A 13,691-nucleotide genomic window follows, 5' to 3' on the forward strand; every position below is an offset into this window, starting at 1 on the left:
GCGACCCTACTGTAAAGACCGAGAGTCCACAGCGATGAGTTATGGGAAGGCCTGCGTATAAAACACGCTTACGTGCACACGGGTCACGGATCCCCGTGAAGGTTACGGGGTCGAACACATAACCCACCCACACACACACACACACGTGCTCGCAGAGACGCGCAGAGACACACACACACACACACACACACACACACACGTGCTCGCAGAGACGCGCAGAGACACACACACACACACACACACACACACACACGTGCTCGCAGAGACGCGCAGAGACACACACACACACACACACACACACACGCACACGCACACACACACACACGTGCTCGCAGAGACGCGCAGAGACACACACACGCACACACACACACACACACACACACACACGCACACGCACACACACACACACACGTGCTCGCAGAGACGCGCAGAGACACACACACACACACGCACACACACACACACACACGCACGCACGCACTCCGGTCCCAAAAGGACTCAGGGCTGGTGCAGTGCAGCAGCTGTAATCGGATTGAACCCGTCCAAGGTTGAGACGTCTTTGCAGCGATCGCGGGGAGAATCTGAACAGGGCACAGGGACAGCGGGTTGAGTATTACCCCCTCCAAATCCAAGTGATTCCACTATAGCCGTTTAAACCTGAAGTCAGGAAATGAAAGTACATTTCTCGAGTAGAAATACATGGTTTATACGTTAAATAGATATGAGCTATGCGTCAAAATCAATAAGCTGCTCACCCTGGATGTGAGTGTTTGGTAAGAAAATGGACACTAAACGACACTGAGGTCAAGTATGTAAATGGTTTTAACCCTTAGAGACCGCATTTCCATTTTCCCTTGTTTAAGAGGCACAGGAGGGACACAGAAGCCTCTCAGGACAGTAAAACCTGAGCGAAATGGACTTTCTTTTTTCCTATTTCTTGGTCTTTTAATCCACCTTTGTTTCTTCGAATTGTATATTGATTTTTGTCGGATTCTGTGTTTTTTGTGACCATTTTTTAATCACTTTTTCTTAAAATTTGTTTTCCATTCATTTTGATGTCTTTGTTCCCTTTGGTTTAAGTGTTTGTTTAAATGATTTGTTTGTGTTATTGAGTGTGTTTTAAAAAAGGAAAAATATTTAAAATTGTTAAAAGAAAAAAAAAAAACAATAAAACTACCTTGTTTAAGAGGCAAATCTGAATGCCTGCGTGCATCTGCAGCCTCTACAGAATCAGCTCAGCCACACATCAACACTTAAAAACATTAATAGAGTTTTAAAAATAGAGGACAGAACCATTGGGTTATATTGGGTTATATGCACAACTCAAAGCCATACACACTCAGCGCAGGCACCTGCCCACACACAATTAAACTGGCCTTCTTTTTGGAGTGATCATTATGGGATTGCATGCTGTCGCCATGACTACCCCTGCCTAGGAAGGGGCCTCGATGCACAGAGGAATGCACCGGACCCAGGGGAACACCTGCTGTCCCGAAACTCAGACACACCTCACAGCTCTGAAAACATCCTCACACAGAGTGTTTACTATCACAGAGCTTTACACTGAGTGTTTACTATCACAGAGTGTTTACTATCACAGAGTGTTTACTATCACAGAGCGTTACACAGAGAGTTACACTGAGTGTTTACTATCACAGAGTGTTTACTATCACAGAGCGTTTACTATCACAGAGCGTTACACTGAGTGTTTACTATCACAGAGTGTTTACTATCACAGAGTGTTTACTATCACAGAGCGTTTACTATCACAGAGCGTTTACTATCACTGAGCGTTTACTATCACAGAGTGTTTACTATCACAGAGTGTTTACTATCACAGAGCGTTTACTATCACAGAGCGTTTACTATCACAGAGTGTTTACTATCACAGAGCGTTTACTATCACAGAGTGTTTACTATCACAGAGCGTTTACTATCACAGAGCGTTTACTATCACAGAGCGTTTACTATCACAGAGCGTTTACTATCACAGAGTGTTTACTATCACAGAGTGTTTACTATCACTGAGTGTTTACTATCACTGAGTGTTTACTATCACTGAGTGTTTACTATCACAGAGTGTTTACTATCACAGAGTGTTTACTATCACAGAGTGTTTAGTCACAGAGCGTTACACAGAGTGTTTAGTAAATGGTAAATGGTAAATGGTAAATGGTTGGCACCTTTATCCAAAGCGCTGTACAACTGATGCTTTTCATTCACCCGTTCATACACACACTCACACACCGACGGCGATTGGCTGCCATGCAAGGCCCCGACCAGCTCGTCAGGAGCATTTGGGGGTTAGGTGTCTTGCTCAGGGACACTTTGACACAGCGCAGGCGGGGGATCGAACCGGCAACCCTCCGACTGCCAGACGACTGCTCTTACTGCCTGAGCCATGTCACCCCATTTAGTCACACAGAGCGTCTCACAGAGCGTTTAGTCTCACAGAGCGTTTAGTCTCACAGAGCGTCTCACAGAGAGTTTAGTCACACAGAGCGTTTAGTCTCACAGAGCGTTTAGTCTCACAGAGCGTTTAGTCTCACAGTGTTACACAGAGCATTGTGTAAAAAAATAAAATAAAAATTGTGATTGTTTATTGGAAGAGCATTTTTTTGTACATACTAAGACCACAAATTATTTTTAGTTACAGGCAGTGTGTGATTGTTTGAATGTGGCTTGTTCTTGTTTATGTGTACGTATAAGGAGTTAGGGGTTCTGAGTTTACAAAACTGGGCATTCTTCTGCTGTACTTTTGTTACTTTCAATCCTTTAAATACAAAAAGCTGGAGATAGAATCGCGAGACATCAATCATCCAGACAGGAGTGTTCTCTGGCGAACAGGAGTGCTCGAGTTTTCTCTCTCGAACAGGAGCGCTCCAGAGAGATCAGGCAGACTCACTCAGCGAGGCCAGCTCATTAGTTTGATAAACAGAGTTCAGTGGGTTGGCCAGATCCCAGGTGTAAATCAGCAAGTGGACAGACCACCATTCCTCCAGTCTCTCTCTCTCTCTCTCTTGCTCTTTCTCTCTCACCCCCCTCTCTCCTCTCCTTCAGTCCATCACTCGTTCTCCTGCCATTTTCTCAAGCAGCTCTGAAACCACTTAAAGGCCTTGTGCTCTCTCCCCTCTCTCTCTCTCCCTTCCTCTCTCTCCCTCTCCCTTTCTCTCCCTCTCTCCATCCCGCTCTCTCTCCATCTCTCCCCCCTCTACATCCCGTCTCTCTATCCCACCCTCCTCTCCCTCTCTCTGTATCCCCCTCTCCCTCTCTCTCCCTCTATCCCACCCTCCTTCTCTCCCTCTCTCTGTATCCTGTCTCTCTCCCTCCTTCTCTCCCTCTATCCCACCTTCCTTCTCTCCCTCTCTCTGTATCCCCTCTCTCTCCCTCCTTCTCTCCCTCTATCCCACCTTCCTTCTCTCCCTCTATCCCACCCTCCCTTCATCACACACCCTCTGCTGCTCCCTCTCTCTCTCCTCTAGAGAAAAGGTTGAAGGGAAAACCACTGAGTACCTGAGCTCTGTTTTTCCTCCTCACTGTTTGGCACTCATTTCTTTACAAAAGAAAACAAGAAAATACTTTTTTTTTTTAAATATTTTAAAATATATATTTTTAAAAATTTTCAAGGCAGATTGATTTTTATATCAACAGCCGGACGAGGTCTTTGTGTGCCGCAGTATGGCGAGACGGTGATCCTGGGCACCCTGCGAGGAGCTATCGTGTTATCGCGCCGCGGTCCGGCAGCAAACATGACATGAAGTCCATGAAACTGCGAGCGGTAATTAAAAATCAGTCTGTCGAGAGGAAATCCTCCGCGGATAATCTCCGTCTTTAGCCGGAAACAAAGAGCAGGCGGCTGCAGGCCAAACGAGCTCCGTTTTTATCACGGCGGTAATTAGCGATTAGCGTTTACCACTGTTCTGCCAGAGAGGCCCAGAGCAACACGTTCTGCTTGTGTAACAGTCAGCGCTCGCAGGGAGCGGCTCTCGGACGCAGACGAGCGGAGGTCCCGCTCGGCTGTGGCCCCCAGGGGGCAGGCGGTGGTGTCAAACGGGTAATCTACGCGTTCGCTAATCAATCACGGAGAAAAAATCATTAAAAGCGGAGCAGCCTTTGTGAAGTGAAAAGGCAGCTCGGGCTCCAAGCTGACTCGGGAGTTGTGAGGAGCGTGATCGTCGCTCAGGCACGAGACCAGGGTTCAAGGCACACCTGTTCCCCTTTTTTCCCCCCCCCTCTTCGTGTCCCTCACCTTTAAGAAATGATACAATAACAAGAGAGTGGTCACTGTGTGGAATAGCTTGCCAGGACATGTAGTGGGTGGAAGACACACTGGGGGTTTTCAGAACCAGCCTTAATATGCTGCTAGATACTATTGAGCGTTTAGGCCAACTAGGCAGTAGGTGCACTTTAGTGGTAGGGGAGCACTGCTGGGTTGAACGGCCTGTTCTCGTATTTATGCTTCGTTCAGTTACGGTAAGCCGACCGCCAGCTAACTCGTTCACAGAGACTACCGTGCGAAGACGGTGCGGTCCCACGGTGGCGTGAGATTAGACGTCAAAAGCGCTGAGTTCGGAACGGAGCGATTCTGCAGAAATGGCGGCGAGGATGACAATGATGAAGGGTGTTTTTGTAAGACCGCTCATCTCTCCCACGGATCTCCGGGCCCTGGGGCGGGCGTGACTCAACTCAAACCCCGAATGGGCAGCAGCAGCTGTTGCTAGGTGTACTTACAGAGGCTAATCTTTGCATTCTATTACATTTATTGAGACGATTTTATGGTAAATGGACTGCATTTTACGTAGCACATTTTATCCAAAGTACTTTACAATTGATGCCTCTCATTCACACACACACACACACACGCGGCAATAGGCTACCATGCAAGGTAAAAAAAAAACAGCTCGTCAGGAGCATTTGGGGGTTAGGTGTCTTGCTCAGGAACACTTTGACACACCCAGGGCGGGGAATCGAATTAGCAACTCTCCATCTGCCAGATGACTGCTCTTACCTCCTACAGCCAGGAACATCAAGTCTAGTGCACAACACATGGTAAATATAGCCTGAGTTAGTAAGAATGGCTAGTCAAAGCAGAAGCACCACACAACAGATGTGGTAAACAGCTACAGCACAGAGATGGATAAACACTGGGCAGCATGTAGCCTGGTGGCTCATGTGCTGGACATTACTGGGACCCGGAAGGTCGGTGGTTCAAGCCCCGTTGTAGCCACGATAAGATCCGCACAGCGGTTGGGCCCTTGAGCAAGGGGGATTGTCCCTGCTTAGTCTAATCAACTGTAAATCACTTTGGATATAAGCGGGAGCTAAATAACACTAAATAAAAGACAACAGGAGAGGGCGAGAAGATTAAGACACAGAGATACAGGAGTGGCACTAGATCAGGGTGCTTCTGCAGAGGAGTGTTAGTAGTGCACGGATGGGGGAGAGCAAGGAGACCAGTAAGGTTTGTGTGAGTGTGTTTGTGCATATGTCCGTGAGATTATGAGAGTGTGTGCATCCGTGTGTGTGTCTGCGCGAGTGTGTGCTTGCGTGTGAGTATGAGTGTGTGCGTCTGTGTGTGTGTGTGTGTGTGTGTGCATGTGCGTGAGAGGCAGAGTGTGTGAGTGCGAGAGTGCACACGATATACTGCATGTAAAAAAACGATATATGTAGGAAAATGGCCTCGCCATTCAGATGAGATTTTTAGACCGAAGCAAGCGCTCATCGCTCCCTCACCCATGTCCCTGATCAGCCGACTGTATCACCACCATCACTACGGCAACAGCAGGAGGGTCAGAGAGCTTCACCCCCCGCTAATCAGCTGCACTTAAACGCATTAGGACTTCAACAGCTGCTAACGAAGCTACTGCTGCTCTTCAGCCGTGCTTTAATCACCAGCACACAACCGCGCCCGCATCTCCCTTTACACCTGCGATTCCACAGAAGAAGAACCCCTCCTAGTTAAAGGGTTCTTAGTCTGGGAGTTTTCACACTTCACACCTATTGTAGAGGGTTCCCGTAAAGAACGAAAAAGGGTTCTAGTGCGACAGGGGTGTCAAATCGCATTCGAAAAGGGTCGAGGTGGGCGCAGGTTTTTTTGTTTTAGTGCCTGAACTAAGACACCTGATTCTACTGCTAGATGTCTTGGTTGTTTAAGACCATGATTAGATACGGTTTAATCTGGCCTTGGCAAAAACTCACACCCACACCAGCCCTTTTGGATAAGACTGGACACTCCTCCTGTAGAGGAACCCTTTTCAGTTCTTTACGGGAGCCCTCCATCGTAGGCGTGAAGCGTGAAAGCTCCCAGACTTGTATTGAGCACCCCAGCTTCATGGAAACAAGCCAAAGAGCCCTTTTTCTGAGGGTGTGGGGAGCAGTGCAGGTAATACCCTCCATTCCAGGCAGCGGAGACGCGCCTGAAGCCCAGGTACCTGTTCCTCCCCTCTGGTGGGCCTTCCTGGTCCTGGGTGGAGCCTGGTCGGTCTGCCTGGACCAGGTATGGCCAGCTTCCAGCCCCAGGCCCCGGCACTCTGCCCTGTAACCCAGTCCTGGAGCCAGAGCCCCGGGGGTGAGCCCAACCTTCAAACACAAACTCCTCCGTGCTTCATTTCAATGTCAATCTCTGTGTTTCATTTAAACATCAATCTCTGCGTTTCATTTAAACATCAATCTCTTTCATTTAAACATCAATCTCTGCGTTTCATTTAAACATCGATCTCTTTTATTTAAACATCAATCTTTGTGTTTCATCTAAACATCACTCTCCGTTTCATTGAAACATCACTCTGTTTCATTTAAACATCAATCACTTCTGACCTTATTAGTCTGAACAGCAACCATTTGAGAAACACAATAAGCAGCCCTGTATTTCTTTACTTTCCTCCATTCTAGTCATTAGCAGGCTATATACCTTTTATTAATCTTTTAATTTAGTACCTATTGTTTTACCGTTTGAAACAGACCTGTGCTAATTTCCCCTGAGTCGGCATATACTCATGGAAAGATTCCAAGAGCAGCAGACGCACGTAAAACTCGTCCTCATTAATTCCCCCTGACATTAAAAATGTAAATAAGATCTTTAGAAAGAGCTCAATAAACCCAGAGCCGCACACATTCCCGATCGCGTGCCCGTGGCTCTGGCGCTCTGCGGTGGAGCGTCAGAGCGGTGTGAGAGCGCGCGGTTTACAGCGAGGACAGAAATAGAGTCAGTCCTGCGAGTGACTGGACACGAGACGCGTCTGCATCAGGACCCATTATTCAAACGCCGGTCCGCTGGAGCAGAGCATGCTGGGGAAACGTCAGCTTCCCGGAGAGCGCGGCGCGTCAGCTGCAGTATCCTCCAAACTTCGTGTCCTTGAGCAAAACAAAGCTGCGATCACGATAATACGCGGAAGTACTTATCCATGTGTCCTCAAGCCCCCACTTTGGCTCTGTGGCCGACGTGTCCGCCGGCAGGCCTCAGATTATTTATCTCTATGAATTTTAATAACAATATTATTAATACATTTTTGTACATTCACATTTTTCTTCCCCCAAATAGCACCTTGTGCCAGTGCCAGCGCAGCTGACATAATATTATTTATAACCGTTCAGAACATAAATGTGCATGAAATTTACATAATAGATTTATGTAAATGGCCCAATCACCCCTCCCCCCCCAGGTGAATAACGAGCACGGTTTGTGCGGCATTGTGGAGGACGCTCGGGGGTTAATTAGTGCCAGCCTCGTTCTCCTTCCTCCGTTCCTTCGTACGGTTTCTCCGCAGGTTGTGTCGTGCGTCGCTCCGACGAGTAGGGACAGATGCATTACGCCCCGTCACGCTGCGATTTAATTAGATCACACCTCACGCTGCACGGAGGCTGCTTCCACTGTAACTCTACTGATGCCTTTAATTTGCCGCCCCCCCCCCCCCCCCCCTTCGCCAATCCTCCACATAAAATTACAGTTGAAAGGCTGGAAAGTAGCTTGGAAATATATTTTTTAAGATCCATTTTCCATCCATTAAAAAAACAAAAAAAAAACTTGAACATACTTTTAAACAGGAAAAACTTGTGACCAACAGGAAGTGAGGGAAGTCAAAGTGGGTCAGGTGACCTACGATAAAACACCGAGCAACAGAGTAGTACAGAGAGGGACACTACGCAGACGTTAGCGCAACGTTAGAGTAGGGTTAGTGCAGGGTTAGAGTAGGGATGGTTAGTGCAGGGTTAGAGTAGGGATGGTTAGTGCAGGGTTAGTGCAGGGTTAGAGTAGGGTTAGTGCAGGGTTAGAGTAGGGATGGTTAGTGCAGGGTTAGAGTAGGGATGGTTAGTGCAGGGTTAGAGTAGGGATGGTTAGTGCAGGGTTAGAGTAGGGATGGTTAGTGCAGGGTTACAGTAGGGTTAGTGCAGGGTTAGAGTAGGGACGGTTAGTGCAGGGTTAGAGTAGGGATGGTTAGTGCAGGGTTAGAGTAGGGATGGTTAGTGCAGGGTTAGGGTAGGGATGGTTAGCGCAGAGTTAGATTTGGGATGGTTAGTGCAGGGTTAGAGTAGGGATGGTTAGCGCAGGGTTAGAGTAGGGATGGTTAGTGCAGGGTTAGAGTAGGGATGGTTAGTGCAGGGTTAGAGTAGGGATGGTTAGTGCAGGGTTAGAGTAGGGATGGTTAGTGCAGGGTTAGAGTAGGGATGGTTAGCGCAGGGTTAGAGTAGGGATGGTTAGTGCAGGGTTAGAGTAGGGATGGTTAGTGCAGGGTTAGAGTAGGGATGGTTAGTGCAGGGTTAGAGTAGGGATGGTTAGTGCAGGGTTAGAGTAGGGATGGTTAATGCAGGGTTAGAGTAGGGATGGTTAGTGCAGGGTTAGGGTAGGGATGGTTAGTGCAGAGTTAGAGTAGGGATGGTTAGTGCAGGGTTAGAGTAGGGATGGTTAGTGCAGGGTTAGGGTAGGGATGGTTAGTGCAGAGTTAGAGTAGGGATGGTTAGTGCAGGGTTAGAGTAGGGTTAGTGCAGGGTTAGAGTAGGGTTAGTGCAGGGTTAGAGTAGGGTTAGTGCAGGGTTAGGGTAGGGATGGTTAGTGCAGGGTTAGAGTAGGGATAGTTAGCGCAGGGTTAGAGTAGGGATGGTTAGTGCAGGGTTAGGGTAGGGATGGTTAGTGCAGGGTTAGAGTAGGGATGGTTAGTGCAGGGTTAGAGTAGGGTTAGTGCAGGGTTAGAGTAGGGTTAGTGCAGGGTTAGGGTAGGGATGGTTAGTGCAGGGTTAGAGTAGGGATAGTTAGCGCAGGGTTAGAGTAGGGATGGTTAGTGCAGGGTTAGAGTAGGGATGGTTAGTGCAGGGTTAGAGTAGGGATGGTTAGCGCAGGGTTAGAGTAGGGATGGTTAGTGCAGGGTTAGAGTAGGGTTAGTGCAGGGTTAGAGTAGGGATGGTTAGCGCAGGGTTAGAGTAGGGATGGTTAGTGCAGGGTTAGAGTAGGGATGGTTAGTGCAGGGTTAGAGTAGGGATGGTTAGCGCAGGGTTAGAGTAGAGATGGTTAGTGCAGGGTTAGAGTAGGGATGGTTAGTGCAGGGTTAGAGTAGGGATGGTTAGTGCAGGGTTAGAGTAGGGATGGTTAGCGCAGGGTTAGAGTAGGGATGGTTAGTGCAGGGTTAGGGTAGGGATGGTTAGCGCAGGGTTAGAGTAGGGATGGTTAGTGCAGGGTTAGGGTAGGGATGGTTAGCGCAGAGTTAGATTTGGGATGGTTAGTGCAGGGTTAGAGTAGGGATGGTTAGCGCAGGGTTAGAGTAGGGATGGTTAGTGCAGGGTTAGAGTAGGGATGGTTAGTGCAGGGTTAGAGTAGGGATGGTTAGTGCAGGGTTAGAGTAGGGATGGTTAGCGCAGGGTTAGAGTAGAGATGGTTAGTGCAGGGTTAGAGTAGGGATGGTTAGTGCAGGGTTAGAGTAGGGATGGTTAGTGCAGGGTTAGAGTAGGGATGGTTAGCGCAGGGTTAGAGTAGGGATGGTTAGTGCAGGGTTAGGGTAGGGATGGTTAGTGCAGGGTTAGAGTAGGGATGGTTAGTGCAGGGTTAGAGTAGGGTTAGTGCAGGGTTAGAGTAGGGTTAGTGCAGGGTTAGGGTAGGGATGGTTAGTGCAGGGTTAGAGTAGGGATAGTTAGCGCAGGGTTAGAGTAGGGATGGTTAGTGCAGGGTTAGAGTAGGGATGGTTAGTGCAGGGTTAGAGTAGGGATGGTTAGCGCAGGGTTAGAGTAGGGATGGTTAGTGCAGGGTTAGAGTAGGGTTAGTGCAGGGTTAGAGTAGGGATGGTTAGCGCAGGGTTAGAGTAGGGATGGTTAGTGCAGGGTTAGGGTAGGGATGGTTAGTGCAGGGTTAGAGTAGGGATGGTTAGTGCAGGGTTAGAGTAGGGTTAGTGCAGGGTTAGAGTAGGGTTAGTGCAGGGTTAGGGTAGGGATGGTTAGTGCAGGGTTAGAGTAGGGATAGTTAGCGCAGGGTTAGAGTAGGGATGGTTAGTGCAGGGTTAGAGTAGGGATGGTTAGTGCAGGGTTAGAGTAGGGATGGTTAGCGCAGGGTTAGAGTAGGGATGGTTAGTGCAGGGTTAGAGTAGGGTTAGTGCAGGGTTAGAGTAGGGATGGTTAGCGCAGGGTTAGAGTAGGGATGGTTAGTGCAGGGTTAGAGTAGGGATGGTTAGTGCAGGGTTAGAGTAGGGATGGTTAGTGCAGGGTTAGAGTAGGGATGGTTAGTGCAGGGTTAGAGTAGGGATGGTTAGTGCAGGGTTAGAGTAGGGATGGTTAGCGCAGGGTTAGAGTAGAGATGGTTAGTGCAGGGTTAGAGTAGGGATGGTTAGTGCAGGGTTAGAGTAGGGATGGTTAGTGCAGGGTTAGAGTAGGGATGGTTAGCGCAGGGTTAGAGTAGGGATGGTTAGTGCAGGGTTAGGGTAGGGATGGTTAGCGCAGAGTTAGATTTGGGATGGTTAGTGCAGGGTTAGAGTAGGGATGGTTAGCGCAGGGTTAGAGTAGGGATGGTTAGTGCAGGGTTAGAGTAGGGATGGTTAGTGCAGGGTTAGAGTAGGGATGGTTAGTGCAGGGTTAGAGTAGGGATGGTTAGCGCAGGGTTAGAGTAGAGATGGTTAGTGCAGGGTTAGAGTAGGGATGGTTAGTGCAGGGTTAGAGTAGGGATGGTTAGTGCAGGGTTAGAGTAGGGATGGTTAGCGCAGGGTTAGAGTAGGGTTAGTGCAGGGTTAGAGTAGGGATGGTTAGTGCAGGGTTAGAGTAGAGATGGTTAGTGCAGGGTTACAGTAGGGTTAGTGCAGGGTTAGAGTAGGGATGGTTAGTGCAGGGTTAGAGTAGAGATGGTTAGTGCAGGGTTAGAGTAGGGATGGTTAGTGCAGGGTTAGAGTAGGGATGGTTAGTGCAGGGTTAGAGTAGGGATGGTTAGCGCAGGGTTAGAGTAGGGTTAGTGCAGGGTTAGAGTAGGGATGGTTAGTGCAGGGTTAGAGTAGGGATGGTTAGTGCAGGGTTAGAGTAGAGATGGTTAGTGCAGGGTTAGAGTAGAGATGGTTAGTGCAGGGTTAGAGTAGAGATGGTTAGTGCAGGGTTAGAGTAGAGATGGTTAGTGCAGGGTTAGAGTAGGGATGGTTAGTGCAGGGTTAGAGTAGAGATGGTTAGTGCAGGGTTAGAGTAGGGATGGTTAGTGCAGGGTTAGAGTAGGGATGGTTAGTGCAGGGTTAGAGTAGGGTTAGCGCAGGGTTAGAGTAGGGTTAGTGCAGGGTTAGAGTAGGGTTAGCGCAGGGTTAGAGTAGGGTTAGTGCAGGGTTAGAGTAGGGATGGTTAGTGCAGGGTTAGAGTAGGGATGGTTAGCGCAGGGTTAGAGTAGGGTTAGTGCAGGGTTAGAGTAGGGATGGTTAGTGCAGGGTTAGAGTAGAGATGGTTAGTGCAGGGTTACAGTAGGGTTAGTGCAGGGTTAGAGTAGGGATGGTTAGTGCAGGGTTAGAGTAGAGATGGTTAGTGCAGGGTTAGAGTAGGGATGGTTAGCGCAGGGTTAGAGTAGGGTTAGTGCAGGGTTAGAGTAGGGATGGTTAGTGCAGGGTTAGAGTAGAGATGGTTAGTGCAGGGTTACAGTAGGGTTAGTGCAGGGTTAGAGTAGGGATGGTTAGTGCAGGGTTAGAGTAGAGATGGTTAGTGCAGGGTTAGAGTAGGGATGGTTAGTGCAGGGTTAGAGTAGGGATGGTTAGTGCAGGGTTAGAGTAGGGATGGTTAGTGCAGGGTTAGAGTAGGGATGGTTAGTGCAGGGTTAGAGTAGGGATGGTTAGTGCAGGGTTAGAGTAGAGATGGTTAGTGCAGGGTTAGAGTAGAGATGGTTAGTGCAGGGTTAGAGTAGAGATGGTTAGTGCAGGGTTAGAGTAGAGATGGTTAGTGCAGGGTTAGAGTAGGGATGGTTAGTGCAGGGTTAGAGTAGAGATGGTTAGTGCAGGGTTAGAGTAGGGATGGTTAGTGCAGGGTTAGAGTAGGGATGGTTAGTGCAGGGTTAGAGTAGGGTTAGCGCAGGGTTAGAGTAGGGTTAGTGCAGGGTTAGAGTAGGGTTAGCGCAGGGTTAGAGTAGGGTTAGTGCAGGGTTAGAGTAGGGATGGTTAGTGCAGGGTTAGAGTAGGGATGGTTAGCGCAGGGTTAGAGTAGGGTTAGTGCAGGGTTAGAGTAGGGATGGTTAGTGCAGGGTTAGAGTAGAGATGGTTAGTGCAGGGTTACAGTAGGGTTAGTGCAGGGTTAGAGTAGGGATGGTTAGTGCAGGGTTAGAGTAGAGATGGTTAGTGCAGGGTTAGAGTAGGGATGGTTAGCGCAGGGTTAGAGTAGGGTTAGTGCAGGGTTAGAGTAGGGATGGTTAGTGCAGGGTTAGAGTAGAGATGGTTAGTGCAGGGTTACAGTAGGGTTAGTGCAGGGTTAGAGTAGGGATGGTTAGTGCAGGGTTAGAGTAGAGATGGTTAGTGCAGGGTTAGAGTAGGGATGGTTAGTGCAGGGTTAGAGTAGGGATGGTTAGTGCAGGGTTAGAGTAGGGATGGTTAGCGCAGGGTTAGAGTAGGGTTAGTGCAGGGTTAGAGTAGGGATGGTTAGTGCAGGGTTAGAGTAGGGTTAGTGCAGGGTTAGAGTAGGGATGGTTAGTGCAGGGTTAGAGTAGAGATGGTTAGTGCAGGGTTAGAGTAGAGATGGTTAGTGCAGGGTTAGAGTAGGGATGGTTAGTGCAGGGTTAGAGTAGAGATGGTTAGTGCAGGGTTAGAGTAGGGATGGTTAGTGCAGGGTTAGAGTAGGGATGGTTAGTGCAGGGTTAGAGTAGGGTTAGCGCAGGGTTAGAGTAGGGTTAGTGCAGGGTTAGAGTAGGGTTAGCGCAGGGTTAGAGTAGGGTTAGTGCAGGGTTAGAGTAGGGATGGTTAGTGCAGGGTTAGAGTAGAGATGGTTAGTGCAGGGTTAGAGTAGAGATGGTTAGTGCAGGGTTAGAGTAGAGATGGTTAGTGCAGGGTTAGAGTAGAGATGGTTAGTGCAGGGTTAGAGTAGGGATGGTTAGTGCAGGGTTAGAGTAGGGTTAGTGCAGGGTTAGAGTAGGGTTAGTGCAGGGTTAGAGTAGGGTTAGCGCATGGTTAGAGTAGGGTTAGTGCAGGGTTAGAGTAGGGTTAGTGCAGGGTTAGAGTAGGGTTAGCGCAGGGTTAGAGTAGGGTTAGCGCAGGGTTAGAGTAGGGTTA

At 48.6% G+C, this 13,691-nt stretch overlaps 1 protein-coding gene across 1 annotated transcript in view; it reads right to left on the reverse strand.

Annotated features, from left to right (window-relative positions):
• Positions 1 to 498: 498 nt before the first annotated feature.
• LOC133139591 (solute carrier family 2, facilitated glucose transporter member 1-like) overlaps positions 499 to 13,691 on the reverse strand; it is a 29,234-nt gene continuing 16,041 nt past the window's right edge. Inside the window, exons 7-10 of the mRNA XM_061259163.1 lie at positions 6,432 to 6,548; positions 5,734 to 5,770; positions 3,946 to 4,070; positions 499 to 581 (exon numbers count right to left, since the gene is read on the reverse strand). Of these exons, the coding sequence (XP_061115147.1) occupies positions 499 to 581; positions 3,946 to 4,070; positions 5,734 to 5,770; positions 6,432 to 6,548 (362 nt within the window). The remainder of the gene's footprint in view (positions 582 to 3,945; positions 4,071 to 5,733; positions 5,771 to 6,431; positions 6,549 to 13,691) is intronic.

Source organism: Conger conger, chromosome 10 (assembly GCF_963514075.1).
Source record: "Conger conger chromosome 10, fConCon1.1, whole genome shotgun sequence".
Classification (NCBI taxonomy): domain Eukaryota; kingdom Metazoa; phylum Chordata; class Actinopteri; order Anguilliformes; family Congridae; genus Conger; species Conger conger.